General features: G+C 43.7%; 1 protein-coding gene across 4 annotated transcripts in view; it reads left to right on the top strand.

Moving 5' to 3' along the window:
- The window catches only part of COL18A1 (collagen type XVIII alpha 1 chain), a 147,175-nt gene that overhangs the window by 80,341 nt on the left and 46,416 nt on the right, over positions 1 to 20,418 (top strand). For all 4 annotated transcript variants that reach the window (XM_081200459.1, XM_081200456.1, XM_081200458.1 and 1 more), the window contains 2 exons: positions 10,289 to 10,833; positions 19,620 to 19,703. In XM_081200459.1, the coding sequence (XP_081056585.1) occupies positions 10,289 to 10,833; positions 19,620 to 19,703 (629 nt within the window). The remainder of the gene's footprint in view (positions 1 to 10,288; positions 10,834 to 19,619; positions 19,704 to 20,418) is intronic.

Here is a 20,418-nt window from a genome sequence, read left to right as displayed (position 1 = left end):
CAATCTAACCTAGAAGCTGTCAGAGCATGGGCAACAGAAGTCAATCTTTCCTTGTCCAGACAGGGGTTCAGCAGACCACCAGGCGAAGCTGATGGAAGGCATTGCATTAGACCAAAGGCTGCATTAGACCAATATTCTTCTAGTACAAGGTTCAAAGTAGTTACATGACTGGCTATTGCTCCAAAGCTGTCTGTAAGGTGGAAGAGTGCTGGCAGGCTCCTGCTATGAGATCTGCTTTGTGAACTTTCAACAATTTGTTATATATAAAGAGGATGAGGAGGCATCTGGTAATTTCCTCTGACTGATCATCCTCTAGGAGCCATTAATCTTCCTTGTGGCAATGTGTGAGTCACAACAGACACAGGGTTATCTTTGTTCACAGTATAGGCACTGGACAGGGTCAGAAAGCAGCACGGTCCTGGGTTCTGAAGTTGTGTGGGGTGTCCCTTTGCTATTTCCTGTGGGTTGTAGGTCTGACAGCCTCCCTTTATATTAGATACTTGAGCGTGGGAGTGAAAGGTCCTTGGCTGCACATTTTCTCTATTATCTCAAAAGTTACTCTTCTGTATGGTTTCGAGGATCCTTTGGCTCAAAACATAACATCTGCAGGGGCCAAATGGCAACATTTCACGGACTTGAAATAATCAGGGTTTGCTTGTTTTTGACGGTGAAATGCTCTAATTTTCACCCTCTTAATTTTTCACAGAAAAAGAATGCTTTCTGTTTACTTCAGTCCCCCCCCCCGTCCCTGTCAAGATTTTATAGAAACGCCCACTGTGTGTCTTGAATTTTTACTGATCAAGCACATTTTTATTTTGTTAGGCTAATGTCTTTTGGAGATTAAGCAGCTTGTGAGTACAACTAAAATGCAAATAGCACATAAGACAGGTCAGTTTGTTTGCTTATGGGTCAATGAGTCTCAGGACTGTGGTTAATGTTTGTCTCAAATGTTGCAGAATGTTTCTCTTCCAGGTGGCATTCCTGGAGGGGAAACTTGCCTCCTGGCTTTTGATAAACCCCACCCCCACGGTCTTGCTTTACTATGGTGTAAAGTGAACTCTTTAAAAGTAATGGTTCCTGACCCCCTCCCCGAATATGGGGAGGGCTCTAAATACACAATGACCTTTTTTGACCTACAAAACCTCTCCCACAATGGCGAAAGTTGCAGCAATGCAGCTGTTGATTGATATTTTCCTTTCAAGTCTGTGGATGTGATTAAAGTTATCTCTCTATGCAAAATAATCTTTCTTTCCCTTAGCCATGAACACTTTGCAAGCGTGGGAAACCAAGTGCATTCCTGTATTCCTCCCAAGGTACTTGGGAAAACCATAACTCTTTTTATTTCTCAGGTTCTTGCCTCCATTTTCATTTTGACATTGGATTTAAAATCTTCTCCATGAAGTTGCTCCTTTGGATTTATTCATCTCTCCACCCCACACCTCGACTTCTTAATCCACCCTTTGCCTACACACTCTTTATCTTTGAATTGTAACAATTTTTGCTGCACTTTTACTTCCTTTTTTAAAAAAAGAGTTTTTCAATTTTTGCTAAAATGTCTGTAATTGAAAGCTTGAATTTTTAAAACAGCATTTTGAGTTTCAACCTTTTTTTTTTTTTGTATAGAGAAAGAGGTTATTAGCATTGTTTGGCTCTAACTTGAAGAAACGACATGTGTTAGGAAAAAATCTCACCCACTGTGTGGGTGATTGAGAAGAGCTGTAAAACAATGCCAGAAAAATAAGAATTTGCTGTGAGGGTCAGGTCGTGAACATAGCCAGATGTTCTGCTGGGGCTGGTAAGAGAATAATTTCTGGATATGAAAACTCCAGCATGCCTTGAGAGAAAACTCAATGTACTTTTGTTTGTAATTATTTCCATTTCCATTCGAAACGTACAAATGTGCAGTGGCGTTGGGAGGCATGGAATGTCGCTCTAGGAGGCTTTCCCATGGAGTAGAGGAAGAGAATTTGCAATGCAGGGAGGGGGTTGCAAGAGTATATTGTGGGTGCAACTGCATTCATCAGTTTCAAGCATTTTCTCATGAAACTAATAGTGCAATACTATGCTTTGGGAGAGTGCTGTTGTGCTCAGGTCTTGCTTTCAGGATTCACATAAGCATCTGGTTGGCCACTGTGGGAATGGGACGCTGGACTAGATGGGCCTTTGGCCTGATCCAACAGAGCTCATCTCATCGTCATTGCCCCACTGGCCATGCTGGCTAGGGCTAGTGGCAGTTGGAGTCCAGCAACATATGAAGGACATCCTATTGGCTGCCCCTGGTGTATAAGATTGTACATTAAAGGTTGCCTTTTCTTTATGGCAGCATTTGGACATAATAGCTAGAACGTTTTTTGTTGTTGTTAGGAAAATGAGCTTAGTTTCATCCTGGACTTAGACGCTCTTTCCCACCTCTCTCCTCATTCATTGTGGCTCTGAGCAAGCTTCCAATTCCATTTTAGATGGAGTTTAGTGTGTTGCAATTTAGAGTGCTGTCCACAGCCTAAACTGCGGATAATCTTAACTATGGTGAGTTGAAACAAACCAGATTCCTGCACATACTGCAGCAAGCATGACACTCTATGAAAGGGAAGCTTGCATTTCCAGACACTCACTGAACATGCGCCAGGGAACTGAGGTCAGTTGCACCTTCCTAATTCATGCACATTATATGTCACCTTGCACTGGAGATAGGCATCTTTTTTTCACCCTTTATATATTTGTGAACGCTGACAGTAAGTTAACAATGATACAGCTTGACAAATACAATTGCCATGTGAAGTACAGCAGTACCTCGGGATGCGAATGGGATCCGCTTTGGAGTCCCGTTCACATCCTGAACAGAATGTAAGACGTGTCTGCGCGGGTCGCATCTCGCTGCTTCTGCACATGCGCGTGATGTCATTTTGACCATCTGCACATGCGCGAGCGGCGAAATGCGGAAGTAACGTGCTCCGTTACTTCCGGGTTGCCGCAGAGCGCAACGTGAAAATGCTTATCCTGAAGCGTATTTATCCCGAGGTATGCCTGTATCTGCACCAGCATTTTCACCTTTTGGAGCAGGGAAGGGACAAAGAAAAGGTTGGTGCAGACATCATGTGCTTGGGCATTGTGAGGAACGTTATGGGCAAACACAGCCAACTGGAGCCAACTGGAGTCCAGATCAAGGACATCAGACAGGCTGCTGTGTGGATGGCACCAGTGGATATGTATACTTCTAGTGGTTGAACAGGATTAATTCAAATTGGATGTACCCTACAAAGAGGTCAAGAGGTCATTTATCCCAATTGTATCCTATGTATCCTGTTTTACCAAGCCAAAGCTAATTTTTTTATCTATAGCTGTGTCAGAACAGGAAAAAATTGAGGTCACTTGGTGCCATGAAATTTGATGGCAAGGGCCATCAGAAATTCAAAATACTCTAACAAACTTACATGTTCTCCTATTGAGTTGCCTGTTCCTGGAGTTTAGTGCATTACAGTGGTACCTCAGGTTACATACGCTTCAGGTTACAGACTCCGCTAACCCAGAAATAGTGCTTCAGGTTAAGAACTTTGCTTCAGGATGAGAACAGAAATCATGCTCCAGCGTTGCAGCAGCAGCAGGAGGCCCCATTAGCTAAAGTGGTGCTTCAGGTTAAGAACAGTTTCAGGTTAAGAACGGACCTCCAGAACGAATTAAATTCTTAACCCGAGGTACCACTGTAGTTTGCTTCCCTTTATGGTTATCTGAAGTTGTGGAGGTCTTCGAACCCCTGAATATTATGTGGCATTCATTTCTGGGGCAACCCAGTCTGATGAATGGTATGGTATATAAAACAACAACAACAACAACAGAATGTAGGAATGGCAGTTTTGAAGGCTGTTAGGGGTGGGGTGGGGTAATTTCTGGCAAAAATTAAGAAAATGAAAGCGACAAGTGGCCACACCAAAAACTTCATAGATACAGCTTTCTGTAAAACACCTTTTTTCTATAGAGTGATGCTACAGTTATTTCCCTGTAAAGGAGCCTTCACTAAGTAGGTACTCTCCAGATGTTTTGGACTACAACTCCTATCAGCATGGGTGAAGGCTGCTCTATAGGGATATACCTTTAAAATATACCCTCCTCAAGCCATGCCATCATGATGTTTGTAGATCCTATTGCCACGGCAACTTGTTTCCCCAACTCCAGGGAATGATTGCCATTGTGATTTGTCATCTTTCCTACGGCCAGGTGTTCCACAACTGAAACTGCAGCCAGGAAAAGTTTTCCATTCAAGATGACTGACGGCTTTGTACATGGGAATTATGTTGTGGGTGGGGAATGGGAAAGATATGAATCACATTTTTCTTTCTACTCACTGTCATTCATATTATCAGAAACTGGCTTGCATTTGTCTTTGAGCAGCGCAGCGCTCTCCTGCTGTAAGAACTTGAGTGTCACCTCATTTTACAAGCAAACTAATATGGAGGTGACTCAAGGTCAGCATTAGGTCCAGAGCACCGAGCTGCATAGAGATTTCATCCTTTCCCTCTCCTAGCCCAAGTCTGTTCACTTTGCTAGATTTCTCTCTCACAGCTGTGCACTTTAATGGGAAGAACTTTCCCTGGAGCCCAAGCAGGAGGGCCGTGAACTCTGGAGTGTGGCTATGGTTTTGGATGTCTGATCTGTTTGAGAGCCTTTGCACACAATACCAAAAGGAAAGAGGCATTTGCAGTATAACGTTTGGAGAGACCCATGTCTGCAAATATATTGCCAACAAATACCTTGTGAAACTCCCAGCTATCTATTTATAGGAGTTTGCAAACAAACATATCCCCTTCAAATGTTTTGAAGCAAAACTCCCCCCTTTTTTTAATTGTGTGAAAAGCCCTTAAGTCTATTTCGTGTAAGAGAACATTATATGTGCTAGGATCTCTTCCAAGGTTTTGGTGCAAACACAGCTGCTTCGTTTCAACTCCCAGAAAATGAAGATGGGGGAAAGATTATTATACAGGTGGAACTGGAGGGAAATTAAATTGCAGTTTAAGTATTGCAGTGTGCGAAACCAGATCTGTAGCAAAGTTTTACTTGCTTCAGTGACTTCTTAGTTTTCTTCACAGAGCAGGAGGTTGGGTTGCGATCAGTGATGGAGATGGCTATTCTTGTCACCCTCAAAAGGCTAAATAGCGGGATTGGGTGGGGAGTGCAAGGCTAATCTCTCTTCCTCATATTCAACAAAGGTTTTTTTTATAGTTAATTAATCTGTACCAATGGGCACGTGTTACAGTTGTCACAGGAGTGCCACTGAAAATGACCTCATTTTAGTTTTTATATTTTGCTAGAAGCTGCCCAGGATGGTTTTCCAAGGCTTTTGCCATTTGCTCTGATTCAGTGGTCAAGAGCAGCTTTTCAAGAGGAAAGCACCAGGGCGAACAAAAAAGTGCTTGTACACAGAGCTTTAAATTGTGGACCTTTGCCTAGAAAGTGTAGGGCAAAATGTAAATGTGGATGAGCCCTAAGACTTTGTAGAGAAGAGTATTGCAGGAGTAAGACTATTATAATTATCATCATACAAATCTGCATATTTGAAAGGCAGATCTCGCTGGTGACTTCATTACCCATTGCTCAGGATTCACTGCCCCATCTTAATCTGTCCACTGACTTTTCGAGTTTCTCGAATAACCACCCTTTTGATCCTGATGGTAATTGTCAACTATGCTATCTCTCTGCATAGTTAGAAACTCAATGTCTGTATCTATGTGAATCTTCATCCTTCATTTAACGAGTGGATAAAAATGGCAGTGAGTGGCATCCATCCTCTTGGGGCTAGAGTGGGAAGGGAAGCAGACTTTGCTGAGTTCACATTCTCAGGATGAGTTTTCCAACTCAAGTCTTCTGCAGAGCCGCAGGAGACTTGCTGAAGGGATTTCCAGTTGTGGTTTGGGAAGACTTTTTCTTCCTCTAAGCCAAACAAACCCAAACAGCACTGAACCAGTTGTTGGTGTTAATTAATCCCTACTGGACAGCCACTGCCAGAAAGCAACAGATGCTGACGTTATGGTATGTTTCATGTAAGCCTTGAAAATCAATAAAATGCTATCCCTATGGAACAGGAAATAATTTGAGAGGATTTTGAACATTTGCCTTTGAAGACATGGTTTTCAAAACAAAGTGCTAGCAGCCATGACTGTCGTTGCAGTGGGAAAGAAGGCTGGCCCCTCAAGAGTTATTTCAGGCCCTTCACTTTGAATTTTCAGCCTTAATGTCAACAGTAAGGAAATATAAATCCATGGGAAGTATAAGGAAAAATGAAGTGCAGTATTCAAACCAATTGCTCAGGGCAAGATTGGATTAAGTTGCCTTGACTACTGTAAACTGTAATGTGGTGTATTTGGGACTATCTTTGGAAATGGCCAGGAAACTGCTAACTTATTTTAAAGCACAGCGGGCTACTTACTGGGATTGGCCATTGCAAACACGTGTTGCCAGTACTTCAAGAATTTCGCTAGCTCCCAGTCTACTTCCAATGTCAATTAAAAATGTAGGTGCTTCCCAGGGGGTGGACAGAGACCTTTTGGCAGGAAGCACTGCTGCCCCCACACCCAAATCCAGGCATGTGCCCCAGCAGTGTGGGAGGAGACCAGGGGCAATACAGCCGCTCTGCAGGAATGCCCCCTTTGTGCTGAGAGACTTGGTGAAAAAGGAGCGTTCTGCAGAGTGTTGCTGCTACACTCCTTGCCTTTGACTTTGGGCTGCGTCTTCAGCTTACCCAAAGCCAAGTCAGAAGCTGCTGCCACTAAGGCCAGAGAAGGGTGACAGTTGAAAGAGAAGAAGTGGAGATGCAGTGGCGGCAGCATGGTTGTGGTGGTCAGGATCTCCCTGCCTCGCCCCTGTGGAGCATGCTGCCTGAGGCAGGCTGCTTCAGATTGCCTCGTTGGTGTGCAATCTGGTGCCATGGTTCTTCCCCTTTTAAGGCTCATACAGCATGGGACCCACTATCCAAAGGAACAGCTGTTCTTGTATCAATCTGCCCATGCAGTGCCATCTTTAGAGGTTGTCCTCTGGGTACCACCACCATCTGAGGAGAGGTGGGTGGTGACCGGAGAGAAGGAGGACCTTCTTGGTAGATTCCTATCACAGGAAGGAATTTTTGCCCTTTGGGCACCGGCTAAAACAGTTTTATTTTGCCTAGTGTGGTTGTTTTTAACTGCTGCTGTTCATCATTGCTATTGTATTTTATATTTTATGCCCTGGAACTTTGGCTGAAGCCTGTCACACACATTTTAAAGGACACAGGTTTGTATGTAGGTTTCCAAACCTGAATTTGCCAAAGCAATATTGGGAGTGGCTGTGCACTACTCCAGAAGCAATATGCCTCTGAATAACACTTGCTGTTTGTGATTGTGGCATGCTTTCAGGCTTTCCGCTGGTTGCCCACTGTGAGAACAGAGGGCTGAACACCAGGAGGGCTGTGTGTTGCCTCCTGCTGCTGTGGATGTAGAAACTCACTAAGAGCCGAGTTCATGGTAGAACAAACTTTATTTTTGCTGAGCTTTGGGAGCCTGCACAGAGTAGTAGTTAACTTCTCCAACTAGGTCACACCATTTTGTCAGCTCTCCAGGAGCTAGCTGCCTGGGTCATAGCAGTTTCTCTTGAATGGGGCCACATGCCAAATATTTCGTTGACAATGCACATGTTACAGACTGCTTAATTATGTACTGAATTCTTCCTACCAATTCTCCCTTACAAACGCTGGATCTATTCTCTTCCCCAAAGTCCATCAAGGGTAAGCAGCCTACAGAAGTCAGTACTGGCAGGTGGGAGAAGGGTTACAAACCTCATCCAGTTACGCATTTCCCCCTGCAATTTCTCTCCCCTCGTCTCAGCATTACCATTATGAGACAAATATGGGGGAGTTTGTCGTAAATATGTAGTGTTGGCCTTGGCTGGAAGTGAGTGAGAGCAAAAGCACTTGGGTGACTGATAAACACATAGGCACAACTCATGCTAATAATTTTGTGTTTTACTAAAATGATTTAAAGCAATCCCTTTATTCTCAACATATTAAGCTACTTGCATTCATGATTTGCATTATCTCTCATAATGGACCATGCCCTTTGTGTCTTCTGGCCCATGCTGTCACAAAAACGCCAGGGAAGGGCCTGTAGACAGTCCATACACTGGTTGTATTATCTGAATTGCACTGAAGAAAAGGATCGTGTCATGGGTTGGGTGGCTTATTATGTATTTAAGTACCAGTAATCTAATTGAAATGTAAATAGCTGCCTAGAAAGAGGAAGAACAGAGGGGCTGTTCAGCTGACTTCTTAAATTTGCTTTTTCCAAGGCATTGCTGGCTCCAAGTTTTTGTGAGCCTTTGGTCAAGAGAATGTCAGGGCAGATTCACATTTAATTTGTTTTAGAATATGCTACAACAGAATGTACTATCAGTTGTGAAATGTATACGTGTACTGTATAAATGGACATGCATTTCTGCAGTAAACACACAGGTTGGGGGCCATTCCTGGTTCTACGTTTATTGCTGGGCTTATCCTGACATTTAAGTTCAAAACTGCCAATACCGCACACACTTTTTGTAGAGCTGTCACCTGTTTGAAGAATGCTAAACAATTAACTTTATGACCTTTAGCTGATTGATTTGAGTGTAATAACTTATGAGTGGAAAAAGTTTTCTAATAAGAATGTACAATTGTTATTTATTATTGTAATCCTAGTCACCCAGCTTTTCTAATTGTTCCATTGTGCTTTGTTAAATTAATGCCATAGGCAACCTCTCAGGGTAACTAAAACAGAACAGCTAAACTAATGCATTTGTGCTGTTGTGCTACTGTAATCTGATGAGTAAAATGTTCTCTGCACAATCCAAAAGACAGCATAGGATGGAGGCAGAGACGTACCTAGGCTCTCTTGTGCCGTTGGCACCCCTGCCATCCCTTGCCCCCTAGGCAATCATTGGCTCTCTTTGTCTTTCTTCACGATTTTTGTGCCCACCCATGGTGGGGGCCAACCTAGCCAACCACTAGGTACCTCCCTGGATGGAGGTCAAAACTCATATTAACCACTCTACATTTTTAAAGCTTGCCCATAGGCTTCCATTTGAAATTTCACATTTTTTTAAATGAAGCTATAATAATCATGGAATTTGTCATAGATCAAATTCTTCCCCAAAGCATTACAGAGGCAACTTTATTCATCTAGTGAAAGCTTCCCTAATAAAAACCAAATCGTTGAACTGTGTTTAGTTTGTTTGGGGTGGTGTGTTTTTTTGGAGTGGTGATAAATTGAACAGCCGTTCTGAGTTCTTGAAACAAGAAGTAAACCAAGAAGGAAAATAGAGCTGGTTCGCTCAAGATGGCAGGTTTTCCATGCAGTAAAGCATGGCACAATGTAGTGAGCTCATGCATACATGCCTTTCTGCATATATAGCATTTAATGAGCATATCTGTTTAGGCCATTCTTGTGTGTGTGTGCATAAAAGTGTCTTTTGAAATTAATATCTCAGATAGGTACTTGAAGCCAGACACTCTTGAAGTACATGGAAGCAGAATGTTGTGAGCATACAGTATTTTATTCCTTGAAAATATTCAGGATCCTAGAGACTTAAGTTGTTGAGTTATGGCACTGAGCTCACCGTTGTTGACGCTTTCTGGCGAATTGTTTATTGCTGCTAAGTGTAAGTGCAATGGCTCCTTAGTTCAGCTTTGCAACTGGAGGCATAAGCTGCCTTGAAGATAGTTGGCGAAGGTTTAGATTTCTTTCCCACCCTTCACTGTGACGTCTCTGGGTGGGTTACAACAATTTAAAAATACAGTACTAAAAGCATTTAAAACAAATTACAGTCAAGAGAATAGGCTTGATCCTAAAATATGTTTATTAGGTGTTCACTCTTACCTGCACTGTGATGTGTGCTGCATACTGCAAACTTGCCTCTCCAGGATTTTTTTGAGAGATAGGGAGTTATCCAACTAAACAGTTCTGCCAATGTATACAGTTTTGGCTGCACAGTGCAACTCCCCCCTCCCCCCTGTCTCCCTGTGGACCTCCTAAATCTCATATAGGTTTCCTTTCAACCCTTTGGAACAGATTTAGGGAGGGCACAGGGGGCAAGAAATTTTCACTGTGCAGCTAGAGGGCCCTATACTAGTGGGACTCTTTAGTTGGGTCCAGTCCACAGTTTTCTGCCTTTCAATGTGGATTTGAGCCACATCACTGATACTTGGAAGGCTCTCCAATATGAATGTATCCATACTGTACTGAACAACACTGTCTTGCTTATTTCTGAAATGCCTTTTTTCCCCCTTCACCAGAAAACTTCAGCACAGAAGTTGGCCTCTTGGAGCTGATTGGAGATCCCCCACCAGACCAGATAACCAAAGTGTATGGCCCAGACAACAGCCCTGGCTATGTGTTTGGACTGGATGCCAACACTGGACAAGTGGCACGTTACCACCTCCCCAGCCCTTTTTACAGAGACTTCTCACTCTTGTTCCATGTGCAGCCCACCACAGACAAGGCAGGTGTCCTTTTTGCTATCACGGATGCCTCCCAGTCAATCATTTATGTTGGTGTGAAGCTATCAGAGGTGAAAGATGGAAAACAGCAGATCATCTTCTATTATACGGAGCCTGGCTCTCAGAACTCCTATGCCGCTGCTGCATTCACAGTGCCTTCCCTAGTCAACCAGTGGACTCGCTTTGCCATCAGCGTGGAGGATGAGGAAGTCGTTCTCCACATAGACTGCGAGGAGTTTGAGCGGGTCCGTTTTGAACGCTCGCCTGATGAGATGGAGCTGGAAGATGGCTCAGGGCTTTTTGTGGCACAAGCTGGAGGAGCTGATCCCGATAAATACCAGGTGAGCATGGACTTACACCAAGGTATTCTTTTCAGTGAAAATGGTCACAGGCTGATGTGAGTTCACAGTGAACAGAGAGTGTTGAAATACATAATTTGGCCTTGTGTGATTCAGTAGACCAAGGAAGTGGGAACAAGCAAAATAAAAATAAAAATCCACTGACATGTTGTTGGCTTACCCAAAGTTTCTATCACGGAGCTTTCTCCTTGCTCTTGTACTCAGGCTGCCTCATCCTCTAATTTCCCATCTGCATTTGCCTTTTACTAGTGAGAAAAGAGGCCCAGTAAGGAGATGGCAATTCAGAGATACAAGAATAGTGAGGTTTCCCCCTGTGAATTATTAATTTGCAAGCCTACCAGACATCTCCTGGGCATTGATCTGTTGTGGGATCACTCACTGCTTTTTATAGAAGCATCTGTTTATTTTGGGATGAGAATTTGCCCATTCTCTTATTTATGCATGCAAGGACCTCACCAGAGCATGGAAAAGAGCCTCTAGTCTAACCAGGGGTTCTTAACCTGTGTGTGTTTCCTTATATATAGATCAAATTCAGCATGCATGATCATTATCTCAGTTTATGGAGAACTGTCTGTATATATGTGTGTTTTGTGCAGCTGACAGATGGTTGTCTAGTTCCCATGTTTGGCAGCCTCAGTAGACCAAAGTTAGCTCAGTAGTGTAATGTTACTGAATATGATTTCCTAGATGTTTCAGCTGCAGAATGTAGGTTAGTTTGTAGAAATTCTGATTTTTGTGGTTTTTAAATCTTTTTTTGCCTGTACCCATTTTACTTTGGTGCGTATGCTCATTATGTACATCTATCAATGAACACTGAAAGATATTTTGATGTTTCTTTTTTTAAAAAAACAACCACACCAACCCAATGAATTGCCATTGTGAAGAATCTGATGAGGAATATATGGAAGTGATTATAGCCAGTATTTATAAGTGACAGTGGCAACTTCCTCTGTCTTTTGAAGTCCATCTTTCTTTTTGCGGAAAGAGATTATTTTGTTAACTTTGCAAAGAGCTTTAAAAACGAATCTGAATAATCATTCCAGTGTATCATCCAGAGTGAAAAACAAAGGGGAAGTAATTAACATTTTTCACCATCAAGTTCATTTCCAGACACTGGCTTAATTTGTCAGTCTAGTGACCCCTGTGATTTGTACTTGGCCCTCCCCACTGAGATCAAATCCATTGCTGCATTCTTCTTTTGCGGGTGGTGGTGGTGGTGGTGAAGGGTGGCCAGAATTTTCTACAGCTGATGTCTGCAGACAAAAGCATGGGGTATTTCTACCCAAGCCTTGTTGACAACTGATTAGAAAACGTGATAAATGCTGTTTTTGCTGCTTTTCAGCACAGATTGCCTTGGGGAGCAGTTTCCCCTGCCCACTCAGTAACAGATGTGGATATTCATATGGGATACACACAACAGATACTTTCTTTAGTCTGCTGCTACCAGAATGCAGGAGGAATTTTAAACAGTAGCTGTGCAGGTGACTAGAAGTTCTTACATGTTCTTACATAGCACATTGGTAAACTGTGGAATTTGTTCCCATGAGAAGTAGTAGCGGCCACCAACTTGGATGATTTTAAAAGAAGATTATATGAATTCATGGAGGACAAGGCTATTAATGGCTACTAGCCATGATGGTTACGTATGTTCTGTCCTCCCTGTGGGGAAGCAGTATGCCTCTGAATACCATTCACAAGTGGGGAGAGTGCTATTGCACTCAGGTCCTGCTTGCATCGGGTTGGCCATTGTGGGAACAAAATGCTGAGCTAGACGGGCCGTTGGTCTGATCCAACAAGACTCCTCTTACAGTACAGTACAAAAACACTTGATGAGACATAATGGGAGACTAATTTATTTACTGGAAAGAGCAAGGGAGCAGTAAATGCCAGCAAGTATGATTTTTGAAAATATGTGTCAACTCTGGTTTGTTTCAAAGAACAAAATCGGGAGGAAACTTTTATTTTGCACCATCTGCAAAACAGACCGATTAGAACACAACTCGTTACCCTCCCTGTCCCAGGCATCCTGCCTGTGAGCATAAAATCAGACTCCAGATGGGGAAACATTCCATGTAATAAGTCTAAGGGTAACTTTGTCTTGGGTCAAGAAGAGGATTAGAGTCATCCATGGCCTGCAACAGGGTTTGGATGGAAACTACAAAAATAGGCTTGACCCCTGGGAGTGTACACAGGTTTTTGCGTGTTTTAAAAGATGATGACTAGTTTTACTCTAGAGCTGTGCCAGTGAATGTTTATCCATTTAGAAATCTTTCTGAAGAGGTTGTTTGGAGTACTGTGGATCTGGTGTAAATCAAAGAGTTTCAAAATATGCGGTTATTTATCCTCCCACCTCGAGTCTTTGTGCACCTACCTTTCAAAAGCAACAATTCCAACTCTATATAATGTACAAAATTTATCTCAGGGACTCTTTCCCAGTTAGGTGCTACCCAGGTTCCCATGCCATCTTTTCTCTTCTGGATGTGTGGAGAATGGAGCCCCTTTTAGCTTGGAGGGAGATGAAATCATTTGAGGCAAAAGGGTGTGATCATCATTCACACCCACCCACCCCAGTGAAGGCTTACATAGGGAATCCGCAGCACACAAAGACAGATATTGCCACTTCACTTGGGGTACAGCAGAAGGCATGTGTAGCCTCATTTAAGCACTCTACATTTGGAAAGTTAAGGGTTTCTTTAATTCCATAAGAGATGCTTTGGTTCAGGTGTGCTCTTTACTTGGTTCAGGTGTGAGTGGCACCCTCCACCTGAAGTAGTTTAGCTTCTATTTCTACCTGAAATGCCCTCACAGTGTTGGTGTGTTGTGTGTTACAGGGTAATATGTTTATGTTGATGCACTGATGCGGTGGGTGATTCCATATCATCTAACACTGTTGAAGGGCACAGTCAATACTACATGGGGTTCATACTAGTTTGTCCAGGATGCCAGTGTGATGCCAGTTAGAATGAGCCTCAGTTCCTTGAGTTTAGACATAGCTTGTTCTATGTTCATAGAAGTTTTTAGCCCCCCCCCCCAGTGAAGCAGGTAACATGTGAGCCTGTGGCTCATGCAGGCTTGTTGCTAAAGTTAAACCATGGTTTGTCATTATATCTGGATTGAGCCAATGTGAACTGGAATATTCAATGCCATCACAGTGAATTGTGGGTTGACCTACCACAAGTCAACTTCAGATCACAGTTTATGAAGCTAGTTTGTTTTCACTGATAGTTAAGTTTCACAACAATCGTTAAGATTAATTGCAATTTAGGATTTGGATGGAATGTTAAGCTATGGTTAACCTAAACTGGAATTGGAAGCTTCCAGTCTCATCTTCAATGCCACACTGGAGGATGTATATGGAGGTGCACATGAGCTTAAGGCTCACTGTGGCTTGTCTTCATATCACTAAAACATCATTTAGCATTACATGCAGACAGGGCATATATGTTTTGGACTGAACTTTTAGGAAAGAATTTGTTGTGCTTCAGATGTATACAGTAGTTGTAAAGACTAAATAAAATGCTAAGGAAGTGTGGATTATCTTCAGGAATGCAAACAAATAGTAGCATCCTAACAAAGCTAATGGATGAAAGATTGTCAAGAAGATTCTACAGCTTATAAACACATGCAGCATTTTCCTCCTTTAGAGTGGGAAAAATAAGGGAATTAATACTGATCACTCTCTGTTCTTGAGACCAAGGATTTGGCATAGAAAGAAACTTTAAATCCTAGTCAGGAAAACATAACCATACATAGGCTCTGAAATTCAGATGTTTAAAAGAAAAATTGGGAACTTGGACTTCGGTATACATTTTAAAACACCCTTGGCCTAGTGTTGACTTGAAACAGCAGGGTATGTTTCACAAAAAACCCCACCTTTAGCCCCATTCTCCCATGAAATGCACCTCTTTCTTTTTCTTGTTACAAGTTTTCATAGGAGTTGCAAAGCAGGGTGAACACACTTAACCTGCTGAGAAGTGAGGTCAAGAAACATTGCCTTCATTTTGATTTGGCTACATAACATCATCGGAAAGCTTTTATGACATTCCTGTAGGACTGAGTGTGATGCGCTCTTTGATAACATTGTGCTGCCTATAATATTATGGCGTGTCTGGAATTGCTTCTGGAACAAGCATGTGATGGTTTGTTTGAGGTTGTTTTGTTAGCCAATGCTACATATCAAGGAAAGGACCAGTTTCAGGGAGACAGTGAATAACATACCAAAAAGGTAATCAAAGGGGGCTTGTGAATATTTCCCCCTTGCAAAAGATTATGAGAAACCCAAAGCTGGCCCATGTACTCCATAATACCTGCTGCACCTTGTTTCCGCCAGCAGCTTCCTTGTTCTCTTCACCCTCAAAATGAAGATTGGAATGATGAGCAGTGGGAGGATTTTAGAGAGATCACAATAAATTGTTTTCCTGATTTCTTCACAGAAGGCTGTCCTGTCCTTAACTGCTCTCTCTTAAGAATAAGAGCACCTTGTTTGTCTGTTCTCCCCACTTTTGGTCGTGCAGCTACTTGAAGCCTCTGGCCTGTCCTTGCCTGCCTCCTGTTTCTACTCTCTTGCCCCAAGAGCAGGAGGTGATGATGTATTGTGTAGTGTATTTACAGTGAGGTGAGGTACGTAAATCCTGCACTTGAACATAAAGGCCTGGCAGTCTCCCAGGTGAAGATCTCACTGTGCATAGAAATGTTTGCTCCTACCTGGCAGGAGCATAATACACGTATGGGAAAGGAAGGGAGGGGGCCAGAGTTCTGGCTGTGTTAAATTGGTATCTATCAAAAAGGCAAGGAGAAAGGGTTAGTGGCAGTCTTTAAATGTAAGACCGTTTTAGAATGCTGGTGCTTTATAGTTCTTGTTTCAAACATGATCAAGAAAAGGCAGCGCTGCTGTTGGCTCCCCAATGATAAATATGAGCTAAGTGTGAGGAGTGGTTGACTGCCTCCTTCAATTCTGCCCATCTACTGTATTCAACATCAGAATCTATACTATGACTGTTGGACCCATGATTGGTCTCAGTTTGTTGGAGCCTGTCTTTGCATGCGGTGGAAGTCCCAAACTCACTAAAGGTTTGAGACCCCACAGCTACCCTCATGAAGTTTATCCAGCCAGTTGAATCCGCTTCCCGGGTATGGCTGCTGTTGCATGCTGACATTTTCTAGGAGCCGCAGGTGAGAACTGGGTGCAGGTTGAGGACCAAGTTGGATAAACTACCCCAGAAGGACGACATCATGTCCCCCATCAGAGGTGCCACGCTTCCTCTAACACCCCCAAGACCACAGTCACATCCACTATACCTCAATTTATCCTCCAAATCACACTTTGGATGTTTGTTTGAATCGAGCCATTGCATAAATGGGTCTTCAAAGATTGCTCCTTTCTAGAGGCTCCCCGAGCTGAGATTTGATTTCAGGTTTCCTGAGACCAAATTAAAGCACTGCTGTACCACAAAATTGGTACCACCTTGGCTATCCATCATCTAGAGCCATCAAGTTAGGAGAATAGAAAGATTCAGCATTGTAAGTCCTCTGATCCATCACTGGTGAAGAGGCAGTAGTGAATTGATAGTGGAGATACCTGGAGCTTTTAGCAATATTTCTTTGCAACTAATTTTTTTACCACACATGCCTCATTAAAACCATTGCTGCTTGTGAACAGGAAAGAAAGGAACGTGTGTCATTGGTTCTTAGCTGATGTAAGACCGATCAGTCTGCTGTTCACCAAAAGCCTTGGTTTGCTTCAATTCTCAGAAGTTAGGATGGAATCTGCTGATCTGAGCTATTCCTAAATGTTCATAATTTTTGTTGAAAGCAATCTCTATGTAAGCATTTTCAGTAGCCACCAGAGAGGCTGAGGGAAGCAAAGGTGATCTGCACAAATTAAAGCAGAGAATGTGTGTGTGGGTGCATGCATTTGTAACAGTTTACTGAAATACAGTGGTGCCTCACAAGACGAAATTAATTCATTCCGCAAGTCTCTTCGTCTTGCGGTTTTTTCGTCTTGCGATGCACGGTTTCCCATAGGAATGCATTGAAAATCAATTAATGCGTTCCTAGGGAAACCGCTTGCCAGGCTGGCGGTGCGGAGAAGGGCTTTTCTCCGCACCGCAAGCCTTCAGGACAGGTACGGGAACAGAGGGGAAGGCGCGCAGCGCTTTCCCTCTGTTCCCGGGGCTTGCGTGGGAGGAGGGTTTTTCCTCCCCGCCGCCAACATTCAGAACAGCATTCTGAATGTTGGCGGTGGGAAGGAAAACCCCCCTCCCACCCCAAGTCTTCAGGAAAGCCATCCGATGCCGCGCGGCGGGAGGAGGCGTTCCCCCCCCCGCCCGGCATCGGAGCTTCGTTCCGATGCCGCGCGGTGGGAGGAGGCGTTCCCCCCCGCCTGGCATCGGAGCTTCGTTCCGATGCCGCGCGGCGGGAGGGGGCGTTCTCCCCCCGCCCGGCATCGGAGCTTCGTTCCGATGCCGCGCGGGGGGGGGAGGAGGCGTTCCCCCCCCGCCCGGCATCGGACCTTCGTTCCGATGCCGCGCGGGGGGGGGAGGAGGCGTTCCCCCCCGCCCGGCATCGGACCTTCGTTCCGATGCCGCGCGGGGGGGGAGGAGGCGTCCCCCCCCCGCCCGGCATCGGACCTTCGTTCCGATGCCGCGCGGGGGGGGGAGGAGGCGTTCCCCCCCTGCCCGGCATCGGAGCTTTGTTCCGATGCCGCTCGGCGGGAGGAGGTCCGAGGACAGTGGGGAAGACGCACTGCGCTTCCCCGCTGTCCCGGAGATTTCCCTATGGGCTGTCGTCTTGCGAGGCAAGCCCATAGGGAAATTCGTTTTGCGAAGCGCCTCCAAAACGGAAAACCCTTTCGTCTAGCGGGTTTTCCGTCTTGCGAGGCGTTCGTCTTGCGGGGTACCACTGTATGCTTTTGAGTTACGGGACAGGCTGTTTTCCTGCAAATGAGGGAGTTGCTTGGCTTTTGCAAACATGGAAGAAGGAAGATGGCAGGGAGATCACTCCTGTTTGCATGCTCTCTGTGTTATGAAAAAGCCTTTGAGAGTCTACCGCAGAATAGCTTTGAAGGGGCAGCTGCACACATAGAACTTTGGCTAAAAACTTTATCTTGTCCTCCTCTGTGGCTTTTGTCAGTGACCCCCATTAAATTGGCTCAGTCGGCAGGCTGGAGCAGGAATGTTCCGTTAGATTTAAGGGGCAGCTTGTTGGCTGATGGTCACGCTGTGCTCTCAGCTTCCTTCCAAATTGTAAACTCAGATGGAATGGATCCACTGTAAAGTTTCATCTAACAGATGATCTTTTTTTAAATTGTGCCTGGAGAAGAAGCATCCCTCACCCCACCCCTTGGCTTTGGAGAACTGACATTGCCTGAAAGCCACCCCTTTGTCTGTCTAACTGTCTGATGAATCACAAAATATGAATCACATTATAGGGCTGCATAGGAACAACTCATCACCTCTTTGCTTGCAGAGCAAAGGTTCAACTCAAGCAAGGAACCAGTGGGCACACTGCAGTGTAATTATTAGTGGTACCCATCAGCCTGATTTGAAGTGTAGCTTTATCTCAAAGTCAGTTATGGGCATCAGTTAGCCTACACGTCACATATTTGTTTAAGGGGGAAAGCCAGTGTCTCCCCACATATTTAAAATATTTAGGTTTGCTTTGGATTCTGACAAATGTGAGCTGGGTGAATGGGGGCATCAGCTTCACTGTAAGAGTATGTGGTGGGGACAGAAAATGTTAACATTTCTGCTCTAAACGTTCCTTCCAGAAGTCTGTCTTTCTTTCTTTCTTTCTTTCTTTCTTTCTTTCTTTCTTTCTTTCTTTCTTTCTTTCTTTCTGTAGTAATTCTCAATCTGTCAAAAATGATGGAACAAAGTTGTTAAAACTGCTTTTATAAACTAGACCATAAAGGAATGAAACTGTCTTTTAGTCCATTCTTAACTCCTAAGGTCTGCATGTGTGCCCAGGACCTAAGTGGTTAGGATGTTACATGCCCACAGCTGCTCCTGGTCAGCATTGCAAAACACGACACAGCCTTTGGAATGTATCTGAGGCAAGTAAGGCGGGTGTGAACATTGTAGCATTCAGGTGTTGGGTTGTCACGCTAGACATTACACCCCACCCCGTGTGTGTGTATGTGTGAGACAGACAGACAGACAGACAGACAGACAGAAACTCTGTACCACCCCACATGATGCATCTTGCTGCTGGTTTGCTTCTCAGGCTGCAAAGATTCAGGGGGGAAATAATAGTTCATATGAGATTTCTGGGTGCTGGGAATGCTGAATCTGTGTGCTTGACCACCCAAAAACCTTATTAGAAAGAACCATAGATTTTGAAGAGACCAGAAAGAAATATAAAGTCCATCTCTCTGCCATAAGGGACGTTGCTTGCCAACCTCCTTCCCACATGGTTTTTGTTCTCCTGCCTTAAATAATTTACATTGGATGCTAAAGTTTTGATCAGCGTAGGTGGGATATCTCTGGTCTACAATGAGAGATCAATGAACTGTTCGCTTTAATTAGAAGTGATACAACAACCATTGCAGCTTGTGCCAGGGGGACTCTGTGAAACAGAGCCATTGCCATTGGAAATATGAGCAAGCTGCATCTGTGTTGGAAAGGAGTCTTGGCTTATAATCAAGTAGGAAATGTAATCAATCATTAGGGTGCCAGGCCTCAGGGTTGTACTCCCCCACAACTGGGAGTGGTGCTCTCCGCTTCATGGAAGCTAAAAAAGTAATGTTGCCTGTGTTTCTGGTTTTGTAGGGTGTAATTGCAGAATTGAAAGTGAAAGGAGATCCTCATGCAGCTGATGTCCAGTGTGAGGAAGATGATGATGATTCTGATATGGTAAGTGATTCTGATATGGTAAGTGGCTCAGGATTTGACCATATTAAAGCTGTTGTATATTGGGGTGGTTCAGACATACTGCTACTAAACCATAATTTAGCACTATGAGAAGATGTGGTTAATCTTAACTATGGTTAGTGGAAACAAGCCAAATTCAAAAACTATTGCTTATGAAACTTTTTGTTTTCACAGAAAATAGTTGAGATAAACCACAATTTAGGATTCAGATAACTTGCTAAACTGCAGTTAATTTGAAGTGGAAACTTTCAATCTTCTCCTTGTGGCAGATTAATATCAGTCTAGATTAGTATTTTCTGAAGGCATACCTCTTTAGCCAGGCTTTTGGGAGGGTGTGGTAAGAGGCTAGCCAGTCTCACCTTGTTTTTATTTTTCATTGTTTTTGTGTGTATGTGTTATGGTTTTATATTTGCTATTTCTTTGTTACCTTTATGATGTATGCCTTGTCCTGGGATTATGTGATAAAGGGCAGGCTTATAAACTGCACTAAAAAATAAATAAACCCTCTGTTTGGCAGACTCTCACAATGCTGTGGTTTATCTGACACCACAAAGTCAGACCGCATGGTGCCAGATAGGCAGTAGGATTTGTGCAAGCTGCTCTGGATAGTCTATAGAATGCAGAAGTTTAAATTAACTCCTGAAGAAGGAACTTCTGTTCTGAAATGCACTGAGCTGTAATAAACCTTAATTATTGG

This window comes from Podarcis bocagei (assembly GCF_964188305.1).
Source record: "Podarcis bocagei genome assembly, chromosome: 1".
Lineage (NCBI taxonomy): Eukaryota > Metazoa > Chordata > Lepidosauria > Squamata > Lacertidae > Podarcis > Podarcis bocagei.
The sequence above is the reverse complement of the archived record's forward strand: the minus strand, read 5'-3'. Positions and strand labels throughout refer to the sequence as shown.